The sequence below is a fragment of the Lepisosteus oculatus genome, chromosome 7 (genome assembly GCF_040954835.1).
Source record: "Lepisosteus oculatus isolate fLepOcu1 chromosome 7, fLepOcu1.hap2, whole genome shotgun sequence".
Taxonomy (NCBI): Eukaryota; Metazoa; Chordata; class Actinopteri; order Semionotiformes; family Lepisosteidae; genus Lepisosteus; species Lepisosteus oculatus.
The window spans coordinates 2,452,297-2,466,188 of NC_090702.1; the positions used below are offsets into that span (position 1 = coordinate 2,452,297).

General features: G+C 49.9%; 1 protein-coding gene across 1 annotated transcript; it reads left to right on the top strand.

Moving 5' to 3' along the window:
• Positions 1 to 3,480: 3,480 nt before the first annotated feature.
• On the top strand, positions 3,481 to 8,652 carry LOC102694553 (achaete-scute homolog 4-like). The gene is made up of 2 exons (XM_015353307.2): positions 3,481 to 3,693; positions 6,074 to 8,652. The coding sequence occupies exon 2, from the start codon at positions 6,150 to 6,152 to the stop codon at positions 6,564 to 6,566; it is 417 nt and encodes a 138-aa protein (XP_015208793.2). The 5' UTR covers positions 3,481 to 3,693; positions 6,074 to 6,149; the 3' UTR covers positions 6,567 to 8,652.
• The last annotated feature ends 5,240 nt before the right edge of the window (positions 8,653 to 13,892 follow it).

The following is a 13,892-nucleotide window of genomic DNA, read 5'->3' on the forward strand; positions in this document are numbered from 1 at the left end:
TGTGAATTATTTCACTGTGAACAGCTGATAATTCGGGCTCCACGACAGACAGATAACACATCGCACCGCTATATCTAAGTTTTTAAAAACAAATGTTATTAAATGTTATTACGTATACGATCATTTACGAACTCTGTAGTAGCAGTAGTGAGCAGAAAACATACCTGTACATAAAAACTGTGTGAAACTGGCTGTAATTTATTCAACATTTCAGATAAATGACTGAAGACTGGTTGGTTAGGGAGGAAAAAATCATGTTACAACTCCTGTGCAGACACGACCGGCCACGATTTCCACAACCTGAACTGCAAGCATATCAAGCATAGCATTAATTACTCCATAATGAGTGTGGAAAGTACGAAGGGATACACATTACAGCGTACTCCGAAAGAGACATGCGTCACCCGTCATATAAATAACATCCAAATCCTTTTTTTGTCATCCCGGTTTAAAAAATAAAAAAGGAAATAAATTGAGATATCCCTCACACGCTCTCATTCCAAGAACATCCCAGGAATTGAAAGAAGAACTTACTCACTTTAAGTAATTCACAAAATGTCTCCTTTGGGATAGATTTTCAAATAGACGGTCGTCGACGATTTATTTATTCATGTATTCGCTGCTTAACGTGCTGTCGTAGCTACAGATTTAGGATCCTAATAAAGTTGTGTTGTTGTTTTTTTTTTGTTAAGGCAGCGGAATAACAACACGCAACTTTAAAATCCTTGTAGTTGTAAATCGTTATATTACGCGTCTTGTTATTCCGAGTACTTTTATAAGCCCCCGCTGACTGTTTTATTAGAGTAGGGACATCGGGTCATCAGGGCATTGCTCTAGCTGATAAAAAATATATATATATAAGGATTGTGCGGTTAAACTGGACTGATTTCAAAACGAGGAAACTCCGCGCCAATCGCCCCTGTGAAACGGCAGTGAGGAGTGAAAAGGATGGGAACGGGCTCTGTTTGTGAGGGTCGGAGAGCCGAGGTGCTCCAAAGCGAAGGGCGCCTGCTCTCGGGATGACTTTGTTGAGTTAGAATCTGCACCACCGCAAACCCCACTGTTGGTGTTATGTGCCTGGTATTGAGCTATAGGTATTCGGTTCCCACCCAGGAACCTGTCCGCCGTGTGTCGGGGTCGGTTATCTCCCCTCAGGGCAGCGTGGTGGGCGATATCTGCTCCTAAGCTATACTAATGCTCCTAAGCGTTAAAGGCACGGATGATCACCGGGGAGGTGAAACGGAGATGTCATGACCGGCAGTCCATCGCAGGGCCAGTGCAAGCCAATCATACATGGGTACAATTTGGAGGCCACGGTAAAGATAACCCCCTACTCTTCTCGAGAAATGCCCGGGATCTTTAATGACCACAGAGAGTCAGGACCTCGGTTTGACGTCTCATCCGAAGGACGGCGCCTGTTTACAGTCTAGTGTCCCCGTCACTATACTGGGGCATGAGGACCCACACAGACCGCAGGGTGAGCGCCCCCTGCTGGCCCCACTCACACCTCTCCCAGCAGCAGCCTCAGCTTTCCCAGGAGTCTCCCCTCCAGGTACTGGCCAGGCTCCCACCTGCTGGGCTCCAGTGGGGGGCTGCCAGCTGGGAGCTGCAGGGGGACACGGCTGCCGGCTCGAACCCACTTCTTTTTTTGAAAAAAAAAAGTGAATGTGAGAGGAGGGCACAGCTGTAGGCCGTCTGCGGTGTTTTTTTGTCCCTTTCTTTTGATCTCATCTCTATGGAAGCCCGTTTCCGCCAGGGAGGAAAAAAAAACGCGCTATGCTATCTCAGAATTCCGACTTAGTATCTCAGAATTGCGACTTAGTAAGTCAGAATTCCGACTTAGTATCTCAGAATTGCGACTTAGTAAGTCAGAATTCCGACTTAGTATCTCAGAATTGCGACTTAGTAAGTCAGAATTGCGACTTAGTAAGTCAGAATTCCGACTTAGTATCTCAGAATTGCGACTTAGTAAGTCGGAATTCCGACTTAGTATCTCAGAATTGCGACTTAGTAAGTCAGAATTCCGACTTAGTATCTCAGAATTGCGACTTAGTAAGTCGGAATTCCGACTTAGTATCTCAGAATTGCGACTTAGTAAGTCAGAATTCCGACTTAGTATCTCAGAATTGCGACTTAGCAACTCAGAATTCCGACTTTATATCTCACATTTGTGACTTCGAAATAGCCGTAGTCCATTGTCTGTCCTTTTGTTATTGTAACGGATTCGGGTTCTAGGGCTTGTGCCCTCGCCGCTCCCACCCTTGTTCGTGCCTCGCTGCACTGGCTCACTTTCTTTAACCCCAGCATCCCTGTTATGCGCAGGGGAGGGTGGTGTACTGCAACCAGATCGTACAACCTGTATGTCGGCCGTTCCGTTACACTATTTTCATGAATCGTACAGGATCATAGGATCTATAAGCCTGAAGACTTGTCCTGTACAGTGCCCTGATAAAAATCAAATTAATTACACTAATTTTTATAGAATCCCATTTCCGCCAGTGAGGCTTCCATAGTACCCGGATGGAATAGTGCACGGTGGGCTTTTTAAAATAGTTTTTATTTACGTAGACAGAATATGAAATAAGATAGAGAAATAGGCACTTCACATCCAGAAGAATTCACAATTATAAAAGCTGAAACATACTTTTTACGTATTTCCATTGTATGTCCTTTTTTACTTAAAAAAGAAGGTCTTCTTTAGCTCAGCTGGCAAGACTCAGGTTCGAGCCAGTGCAGCGGGGCACGAACTAGGGTGGGAGCGGCGAGGGCACAAGCCCTAGAACCCGAATCCGTTACAATAACAAAAGGACAGACAATGGAATACGGCTATTTCGAAGTCACAAATGTGAGATATAAAGTCGGAATTCTGAGTTGCTAAGTCGCAATTCTGAGATATAAAGTCGGAATTCTGAGTTGCTAAGTCGCAATTCTGAGATATTAAGTCGGAATTCTGAGTTGCTAAGTCGCAATTCTGAGATACTAAGTCGGAATTCTGACTTACTAAGTCGCAATTCTGAGATACTAAGTCGGAATTCTGAGATACTAAGTCAGAATTCTGAGTTGTTAAGTCGCAATTCTGAGATACTAAGTCGGAATTCTGAGATACTAAGTCAGAATTCTGAGTTGTTAAGTCGCAATTCTGAGATACTAAGTCGGAATTCTGACTTACTAAGTCGGAATTCTGAGTTACTAAGTCGCAATTCTGAGATACTAAGTCGGAATTCTGAGTTGCTAAGTCGCAATTCTGAGATACTAAGTCGGAATTCTGACTTACTAAGTCGCAATTCTGAGATACTAAGTCGGAATTCTGAGTTGCTAAGTCGCAATTCTGAGATACCATAGCGCGTTTTTTTTTTACTCCCTGGCGGAAACGGGCTTCCATACATCTCATCTACCTGGCTCAAAAAAAAACAAAAACAAACCAAACAAGGCACGACGCTCAGAAACCGCCCTCCTGCTACAGCGTCAACGGCACCGCCTGAAAAAGCGCTCTGAATGACTGACAGGCTGGAGGGGGGAGGTGGGGAGACACGGGGTCCGGGTCTTGCTTCCCGGAACCTGGAATTCCAGAACTTTTGTTCCTTTTGCACACCCAGGAGGGTGCCGCCAGCCTGCCCTCCTCGTCCGCGGTCTTTGACGGGATTATACGGCTCGCTGAAGGGGTGGAAGCGCTCTGGGGGGGACGTCCGACCGGTAGGTACTGTCGATCCCCAGTTCCGACATGAGTTTGAAAAAGCTCCTTTTCGCGCTGCGCGTCCTAAGCTTTGTCTTAGCTGGGACGGCAAAGAAAAGTTTATTATTATTATTATAATTATTATTATTATTATTGTCACCTTTGGAGAGGAAGCGTGCTGCGGTGAGGGTACAGGGGTGAATACGCGCTCAGCCGGACACCTGGACACCTGGACATTGTCCAAACAAGGGCTCTGGGTTCGCCAGCAGAAGATCTCAAGGTCGCGGTGTCCTAGAACTGTCAGGCTGAGACACAATTTACCTTGAGAGCAATTTTTTTCTTATTTTCCCTAAAGGATCGCCCTTTTCAACCCCTTCCAGTACATGTTCACCTTTGATGCAACTATTTCTTTAGATCGAAGAAAACACACACACGCAAAACAAAAAAACAAACGGCGAATTCCAGTCTATGTCTGGCTCCCCGTGACCCTGAATTGGATGGAAGTCGTTAGGAAAAAAGCAGAGATGTAACAGAAAAAAACATGCGATATCTTTCACTTTTCGGTTTTGCGTTTGCGGCAAGGTGATATTCTGTGGCTAAAACGCCAGAACAGTGAATACATCCAGTCATACTGCAGATTCCTGCGATGAATGTTAAATTTAAAAACAATTAGAGCTAGGGTGGTATTCCAAGGATCTGGATTTCGGGATTACTCTTGGATCTTTTATTGTAAAAGAGAAATCTTTCGTGATTCGTTTCCCAGTCGTGGATGTTTTACACGGAACTTTCAGGGTCCGGTTTTTTTTTATAGAATCCACAAACATACAGGACAAACACGAAACCCAAACACGACAGTCTCGCCTATCGACGGTGAGACGCTTTCACAGCCGCAAAGATAAATAGCTTTAGGATGTCAGAATAAAGGCTTTCAATATCCACGGCAACAGCACACACGAGGCACTGAACCTGATTTCTTACAGTGTCGGACCAAAGAAAACTTGTTTTCTTGGCGAGTCCATAGACATAAGCGAGCGTCACAAAGGTGTCAGACCTGACAAACACAATCAGCCGGGTTTGGCATGTAGTGGGTATTTGCGGTCGTGTTCTGAGAGGGGTGTCCAGTCTAAGTCCTGGAGCGCTGGTGTTTGTGCAGGTGCCCTCTCTCTCTTTCAAGCAGCTAAGACCAGCTGGTCAAGACCAGCAGACACACTGACTGACCCTGCAGGACCAGGACTGGACACCCCTGTCCTAGAGCCAGAACCCTGCCTGGAGGCTCTGATTGGCTCATGAAGGAGTGCAGACCTGCAGACACACTGACTGACCCTGCAGGACCAGGACTGGACACCCCTGTCCTAGAGTCAGGACCCTGCCTGGAGGCTCTGATTGGCTCATGAAGGAGTCAAGACCTGCAGACACACTGACTGACCCTACAGGACCAGGACTGGACACCCCTGGTCTAGTGTCCAGAGTTGTTTTTTTTTCCCAACCCAACACTAAACACCAATTCCCCAGTCCTGGTAATAAAGGGCCAGCGTGCCTGCAGATTTTCCTACTGGGAGAAGGCAGTACTCCAGTCCAGTTAAGACAATAACCTGGGTAAACTGGGCTGCCTGAGGATAACATCCCACAGGCACACTGAGCCTCCAGGATCAGGACTGAACACACGGGCCACTCTGTGAGTCTAGGTACCCCTGCCTTGACACAACAAATTCACACATTTCTCAAGAGAGAAAAATATGAGTATTTAAATGACGCTCGTTTGTCGGTGAAATCGCTCGTCGTTTTGTTAAGCACGCTGTCACCCTAACCCTTGAAGGTTATATACTTTGACAGATTAACTAATTTGAGACACAATAGTTTTATACACCGTATTGAAAATATCCCATTTTCACGTCGGCAGCTGCATGTGAATCGTAAACTCGTGGCTTGTTTCTGAGGATTCATTTAGTGTATTTTAGGATTTATGATTTGCGTTTTATTTTAAAACTGAGTTTGGCGATTCACAGGTGAAGTTTCAGATTCGTAATGCTCTCCTGCCAGGTGAAACTATTAGTAACTTTTGTGTGTGTGTGTGTGCGTTTACGATAAAGTGTATTTTTTTAGGGTAAAGAAGATGTTTTCTTTTAAACAAGTATTGATCTCAGGTTTGGGCCTCTTCTTTCGTCGTGAAACGGGTCGGGGTCTGCGGGAATATGATTTTCTCCCAGCTTTTTTAAAGAAATTTAAATGTGTTTGGAACTATTCCGAAATAATCAATAAAAAGCGATTACTGTTTTGTTTTTGTTTTTAAAACGGGCACAGTTGCACGTCGTGCAATTGGCTTGGGAAAACGCTTTAGTTTAATCTTCTTTTCTCTCTCTCTCTCTCTCTCCCCCCTCTTGTTCCCACTCGCGGATTAAGGCCAGCGGACGGGACGGAGCGGTTCTTCCCCCCCGACTCGGTTCCGAAGCCCGGACGCGTGCCGACCCGTCTCACGATGGACCAGTTCGGGGCGGCGCTCGGGCTGCCCTTCCGCTTCGGCCCCTCCTGCCTGGACCTGGTCGGGGGGGACCCGGGGTGTCCGACGTGCGCGTCCTACGGGCCCTTCCGGGCCCACCTGGGCCTCTGCGACCCGAACCCGCCGCCGGCCTTCGTCCGGAAGCGCAACGAGCGCGAGAGGCAGCGGGTGCGCGGCGTGAACGAGGGCTACGCGCGCCTCCGCCGGCACCTGCCCCCCGGGGTCGCGGACGGGCGGCTGAGCAAAGCGGAGACGCTGCGGGCGGCCATCGGCTACATCCGGCACCTCCAGCGCCTGCTGCGCCCGCCACCCGCCGAGCCGCCCGAGAGAGCGGACCGCACCAGCGACGGGGAGTCGGGGGCGAGCCGCGGGGACGGCGGGGAAGTCAGCAACTAGGCGGAGTTGTGTGTGTGTGTGTGGTGCTGACCTGTTTGATGACGGGAAAAGGCCAATTCGGTAGACGAAACAGTATCCACAGGCTGTCCTTTAGTGTCTCAGACCCTTGTATGTATACAGATAATGCTAATTCTACACGTACGCAAGTCTTGAGGCGCCCTGAATAAGGCGCCAGTCCGCCTCGGAGCACACTCACACCACGGCCAGTTTTCCAGGAGGCCAATTGACAACTTGGACCAGAAGAGGACCTGCGAAATCCAGGAACTGGACCAGCCAGTGAAGGCAGCAACGCTAACCCGCCGGTGAATTAGACACGATCCTCCGGACCTCTCTTCCCCGCGGACTTGTTTTATATATTCGTCTACTTTATAAAAATCAGGCCGTGGTCCGCTTCTTCTGGTAATGCACCCCGCCTGTGCGGACAGGCGGTGTGACCGTGTGGCCAGGCAGGCGCGCCGGCCGGATCTCCGTCACGGTTTCGCTCAGTCACGGATCCGGTCCAGTTCAACACCGACGCGGAGATCCTCGTCTCCCTCTCTCCTCTCCAAAACTCGCAATGCGCCGGGAGGTGCAGTCGTATCGCCCTGCAGCTCCCAGCTGACAAACCCCACTGGAGCCCAGCAGGTGTGAGCCTGGCCAGTACCTGGAGGGGAGACTCCTGGGAAAGCTGAGGCTGCTGCTGGGAGAGGTGTGAGTGGGGCCAGCAGGGGGCGCTCACCCTGCGGTCTGTGTGGGTCCTCATGCCCCAGTATAGTGACGGGGACACTAGACTGTAAACAGGCGCCGTCCTTCGGATGAGACGTAAAACCGAGGTCCTGACTCTCTGTGGTCATTAACAATCCCAGGGCGTTTCTCGACAAGAGTAGGGGTGTTACCCCAGTGTCCTGGACAAATTCCCCCCCTGGCCTCCTAATAACCCCCATCTTCTGGTAATATACACTAATACCAGGCGTATACAGGACTCATAAGAAACAGTTTAAGTCAAATTATAAAAAACGCCTTCATGCTGTAGAGAGGAGGGTACGAAGGGTGCCGCTGTGAACTCGGACTTGGGTCCGAAGCGAATGAGGCAGCGGGACGGGCGATTCGTCCAGTTTCAGGAGAGGTTTTGTCGGAACCGCCCCCCTCACTCCTGCGAGGACTGAGGTCTGTAAGGGTGTGGAGAGGCTGGCAGGAGAAAGATCGGCAGAGCGAGAATTATATACTGTACATAGCCGAGACGAGGGTCTGGCCTCTTTCCCTGACTTCTGTTAGAAACTCCATTTCCTACTTGGTTACTTGTTACAGTTTAATAGTTCATAGTAATGAACAGTATATAATTCTCGCTCTGCCGATCATGGCCTCCTAATAACCCCCCTCTCTGAACTGGCTCCATCCCTCTGCTCTCCTATGTACAGTGTATACGGTACGTCTCTCCATTCACCTCCCTGTTAAATATACTGTAACGCAACGGGGACTCAGGCGAGCGCCCTTGCCGCATTAGGTCGGCCCCCCCACCGTCGGGGGCTCGAACCCGGGACTCCCGCGTCACTCAGCAGGGACCCAGCCCGGTGAGCCAAAGAGAGATCTCTCTACAGCCCAGTAGCTGTAGTCCTGCTATCACAGGGAAGGGCGGCGACGTCACCTGCTCTGGTACGCCGGCTCTTACACAGGGCCCGCCTGAGCCCCCGTTGCGTTACAGTATATTTAACAGGGAGGTGAATGGAGAGACGTACTGTACATACTGTAGGCATACCTTCACTTCTATGCAAATATGTATGGAGAATTTGATTAAATACCGAATTGTATACGCACTTATATACTGTAAGTCGCGTTATGTACGCGGGCGAGAGATCTGCAAAACTTCACCGATCACATTTCACTGTCAAAGTTAGATTCAAGGCGTTTGGCGGAATGTTACACTTTGCAAGATGGAATATGGAAGAGGAACGTGTATTCATCGTTAATCTGTTAGTAGTACTGGGTAGATACCACAGTCACCCAAACCGGTCTAACGCTACTTGCTACGTTAACGCTTGTGAGCTGGAAATGCAGTGTTACTTAAACGCCATGAAAAAGTCGAACAATAAAAAAGCAATAAATACAACTGATGTATGCAACATTGTTAAATTATTGTGTGCGGGTTTGTAAATACCCCTGGCAGGATTGTTTTGCGTGTGTTTTGTTCATTTAATTTTGGATACCTTTTTTTCCCTTTGCACTATTTGATGTTCAGTAAAAAAAATATATATATTTACGCAGGCGAGCGGATGTGTGCAAGATTAGGATCTAACCTTCCTCCCGAAGTACCGCCATAAAAACTCCGTTAATGGGGCTGAAATTAAATGTAATTGCTATTATTACTAGATTTTCCGAAACAAAAATAATAACAAAGCAGAGAAAGAAAGACTGAATGAATAGCCAGTGCGATTAAAAACTACATAGAGCAGACAGGAACTGTAATAATCTGTAATAACCGAGTCGTGTTATACGTGAATTGATATTTATTCCATTTGTAGCCTTTTTTTTCCTCAAAAGAAATAAAAAAAACGGCCCCAGTCTGAGTTCTCTGTAATTATGGATGATGAAAGGCAAGAAAAAAAAAAGATAATTAATACCATCACCTTAATAACGAGGTCAGAAAAAGTCAAAGTTTCACACCACCCAAAGGAGATTAAAAAAAAAACCCAACTCGCGTCAAAGTATATGAAAAAAATATCGATGTTTGACCAGCTGTTGAGCTGACGAAAACAACCGCTTCACCTTTCCTGTATGACTACATTACACCTACACAATATTTTATAACCAATATGATATAACCTGATGTCCTATCAAGCAGTGTGTAGCCTAATTTTATAGCACAAACTGATCAAAGCCAAATTCCCCATTGGCCCTGACCAATCATGGCCTCCTAACAATCCCCCTCTATGAATTGGCTTCATTACTCTGCTCTCCTCCCCACTGAGAGCTGGTGTGTGGGGAGCGTTCTGGCGCACTATGGCTGCCGTCGCATCATCCAGGTGGGGCTGCACACTGGTGGTGGTGGAGGGGATCCCCGTTACCTGTAAAGCGCTTTGAGTGGAGTGTCCAGAAAAGCGCTATATACGTGTAAGCAATTATAATTCTAATTAATACAATACCGAGCGTTACCTAATTTAACATCGTAAGCTGATGTAACACAAATCACAGCCTAATGTCATGTCATGACCTCATATAGCAGTGTAACCTCATTTCAGACTACAACGGACGGAATTGCCCAGATCGATCTAAGGGCTAATGGATCGATCTAATTGCGCTTGTCCACGTCGGTTCTGCCCGGAGGGGAGTGTCACGCCCTTTGCAGCCAGAGGGCGCTCCTTCTCTGTCCTGTCCCTAGTTTCCGGTCTGCTGTCCTTCCTGTCCCTCTCTTTCCCTTGGGCTATATATTTCCGGGTCTTGCACTCTGTCCTGGCTCAGCATTGATGTTCGGATGTCCTGAGACCCGCCTAGCACCAGGGCGCCCCACGTCCACGCCCTGAGGGCACAGGTTTCCATACGGCATTCCTGAACTCTTTGCACTAATGAGCCCGGGCCTTTTTCCCGTCTCGCCCGCTACGCATATGGGTCTTTTTCCGCTCTCCTGCTCCCCACGGTCAGTCCCTTTGGACGTCCGTGACAGGGAGGGCCGTGCCGCCGTGCGGCGGGTGTGTTTCGCGATAAAAAAAAGGGAAATGGGGTGGGGGGGTCAGAAAGCGACTTGGGGGGGACTTGTCTGGCTCCGTCCTCGGGAGGCGTGCAGGGACACGGCCGGCACTTCCGATTTCGTTCCGCCCCGTCCAAAAGAACAAGGCGTGACGTTCCCCCCCCACACAAAAGCTGTTTTGCGAGAAGGGGAGAGACGCTAATGAGCTATTCACAGGAACCCGGGTTTTTTTTTTTGTGATGGTTCAGTTCACCTCCTTTCTGAAAAGCACTCCGAGCGCCACCGTGAAGGCCCGGTCGTGACTGCGTGCAGCGCTGACAGGAGATCCTTATCCGGCACACGGCGCTGAAATTCCTCACCTGCAGCCTCTCCCGGGCGACTGCGATCTCTTATCGGGATCGGGAGATGTGGAGAAACAGTGGCAGCCCCGCCGCCCGCCGCTGGAGAGTTTTCCACACACGCTCGTTTCGCGCGTAACAGCGCCGCGCCGCGAATCGGCCCGTATCGTGTGTTGTCGCTTTCTTGTAGGATTCTCAGTCGTACTCGGGAAAAGACAGAAACAGAGAGGGGGGGCTGAGGACAGTGTGTGTGTGTGTGTGTGTGTTGTGTAGAGAGCTCACCAGTGTCGTCCTGGAGCTGTGTGTGTGTGTCCGTCCGTCCGTCCGTCCTGTGATGGACTGGCCCTGGTGTGAGTGTGTGTGTGTGTGTGTGTCCTGTGATGGACTGGCCCTGGTCTGTGTGTGTCCTGTGATGGACTGGCCCTGGTGTGAGTGTGTGTGTCCTGTGATGGACTGGCCCTGGTGTGTGTGTGTCCTGTGATGGACTGGCCCTGGTGTGTGTGTGTCCTGTGATGGACTAGCCCTGGTCTGTGTGTGTCCTGTGATGGACTGGCCCTGGTGTGTGTGTGTGTCCTGTGATGGATTGGCCCTGGTGTGTGTGTGTGTCCTGTGATGGACTGGCCCTGGTGTGTGTGTGTGTCCTGTGATGGACTGGCCCTGGTGTGTGTGTGTGTCCTGTGATGGACTGGCCCTGGTGTGTGTGTGTCCTGTGATGGACTGGCCCTGGTCTGTGTGTGTCCTGTGATGGACTAGAAACAGAGTGGGGGTGTTGAGGACAGCACGGTGTTGGCGGGGTGTTTAGCGCCAGGGGCTCTGGTGTCAGTTCAAGACCTGGGGGTGCAGTGTGTGTGTGTGTGTGTGTGTGTGTGTGTGTGTGTGTGTGTGTGTGTGTGTGTGGAGTCTGCATGTTCTCTTCTTGATTGCCCGTGTTTTCCTCCAGCTGTCCAAAGGCTCCGAGTTTATTGGCTTCTGGCAGAACTGTTCCTCTTAAACTGACCAAATGACAGGGCGGATTAGCGCGCCCTTGGCTGATAGGGCTGTCTGGACACTGTGGGCGATTCTGGGGGGGGGGGCACGTCCGACCTCGCCGTTGGAGGAAAAGGAAAATAACGGAGTGGGAAACCAGGGCCGGATTGTGGTGTCCGTAGGCCCCCAGGGCACTTCCCCTCCGACATGCGTAGAAAAAGGGGGACACGCCAGTTGAACGACGTCGATGGACGTGACGCACTTCAAACTGTTCTCATGCCAAACCGCGCGACTGATGGAGCCGAGCGACTGGACAGCGTCTGATCGTTGATCTGGAGCACCTGGAGTCCATCGCCTGTTGGTCCAGCTCGTTTCTCGTCAGTCACTCGTGTTTCCCTCCTTCGCGGGGCCCCTGGGGACTATAGGGAAAGCCGGCACTAGCTGGTGTAAATATTGAATAAAAATAATGCTTACATGTATATTATTGTATATATAATGTATGTATATTACATTATCTAGAGCTCCACTCGGAGCCCTTCCCAGGTCAGGGGGAATCCCACTACCCCCACCAGTGTGCAGCCCCACCTGGATGATGCTCCAGTCCTCTCACACACACCAGCTCTCAGTGGGGAGGAGAGCATCCAGGTGGGGCCGCACACTGGTGGCGGTAGTGGGATCCCCCCTGACCTGGAAAGAGCTCCGAGTGGAGGGTCCAGAAAAGCTCTGAATAAGTGTAAGGGATTATTATTGAAAACGACAAGCGCAGTTCTACTCTGCCCCCTGGTGGTAGAGGGGTTCAATTGCAGACAGAGCACCGCTCCCCTAGATAGTGGGGGACCCCGCTGTGCTGCAAAGACCACGGTCCCCACACACCAGCTCTCAGGGGGGAGGAGAGCAGAGGGATGGAGCCAGTTCAGAGAGGGGGGTTATTAGGAGGCCATGAGGGGTAAAGGCCAGGGGGGAGTTTGACCAGGACACTGGGGTAACACCCCTACTCTTGTCGAGAGACACCCTGGGATTGTTAATGACCACAGAGAGTCGGGACCTCGGTTTTATGTCTCATCCGAAGGACGCCGCCCTCAACGCCCCCGGCACTTCTGATGCTGTTGCTGTTCTTCGTCCCTGATGCGGCGTGCATCCACACGTTACACAGAGATAGTTTGTCTGATTGTGCTGATTGTGTTTGGGGACTAAAAGCCTCCAGGAGGAGGGGAAGGAAGCGGGTGGCGGGCTGTGTGTGTGTGGTGGGTAACTCTTAAGTGTGTTTCTGTTTCGGAGTATCAAAGCTCTGCACGGGGCTGCTCGCTCGCTCGCTGGCTCGCCGCGCGATTGTGCGCTGTCTGTGCCTGGCGATGGGAGAGATGATACGCCGACACGCCCCGGCCCCCTAAACACACACGCGAACGGCACGCGGGGGGGGAGGGGGGGGGAGAGAGGAACTGGCGAGGCAAATGCAAGCAAAGCCTTCAGCGGGCGACATGAATGTGTCATAGTAAGATTATACAGCGCACTAGACGCGTTCGAGGCCGGAGCTGGGTCAGCGTGGGTAATTATAATAATAATAATAATAATAATAATAATAATAATAAACAACTTTATTTTATATCGCGCCTTTAAAGGAGGCTTCTCAAAGCACTTTACAGGATGACAATAACAATAAATAAGAAGAATACACAAGATATAATATACAGAGGAGACCGTGGATGGTGGTACTAAGAAGAGCAGAGGGGTGAGGAATGGAACCAGTTCAGTAAAGGCTTGAAAGTTTTGAGTCTGGATTTGAAGGAGTTTAGAGAAGGTGACTCTCTGATATCCTTGGGCAAAGAGTTCCAGAGCTTGGGGGCATAGCAGGAGAAGGCCCTGTCGCCCATAGAGTGTAGATGGGGCTTGGGGGACAGTGAGGAGAGCAGAATCAGAAGAGCGAAGGTTTTGAGGTGGGGAGTAGGGTGATAATAGTTCAGGGAAGTACTGAGGGGCCAGGCCATGCAGAGCCTTATAGGTGAGCATGAGGATTTTAAAGTCCACACGGAATTTGACCGGAAGCCAGTGCAGGGACTCCAGGATAGGAGTAACGGGAACACTTGCACTAGACCTGGTCAGGATTCTGGCGATTTTGGAGAGACTGCAGTTTGTTCGGAGTAGATTTAGATACCCCAGCGAGCAGAGCCTTACGGTAGTCAATTCGAGAGAACACAAATGCAGGGTAGGCTGCAGGGGCACAAGGAGGGGTTTATTCCAGGCTGGAAGGAGAAGGGAAGAGACACGACGAAGAAGAAGAGCCGAAACGTCGGCTGTCTCTTTTCTTGGCATTGCAGCCTGAAACAATGATCCGACATTAAACTCGGGGCGGCGCGGGGCTCA

Bases quoted from the DNA above. Each gene is read 5' to 3' on its own strand.
- LOC102694553 (XM_015353307.2), top strand. From the start codon at position 6,150: ATGGACCAGTTCGGGGCGGCGCTCGGGCTGCCCTTCCGCTTCGGCCCC.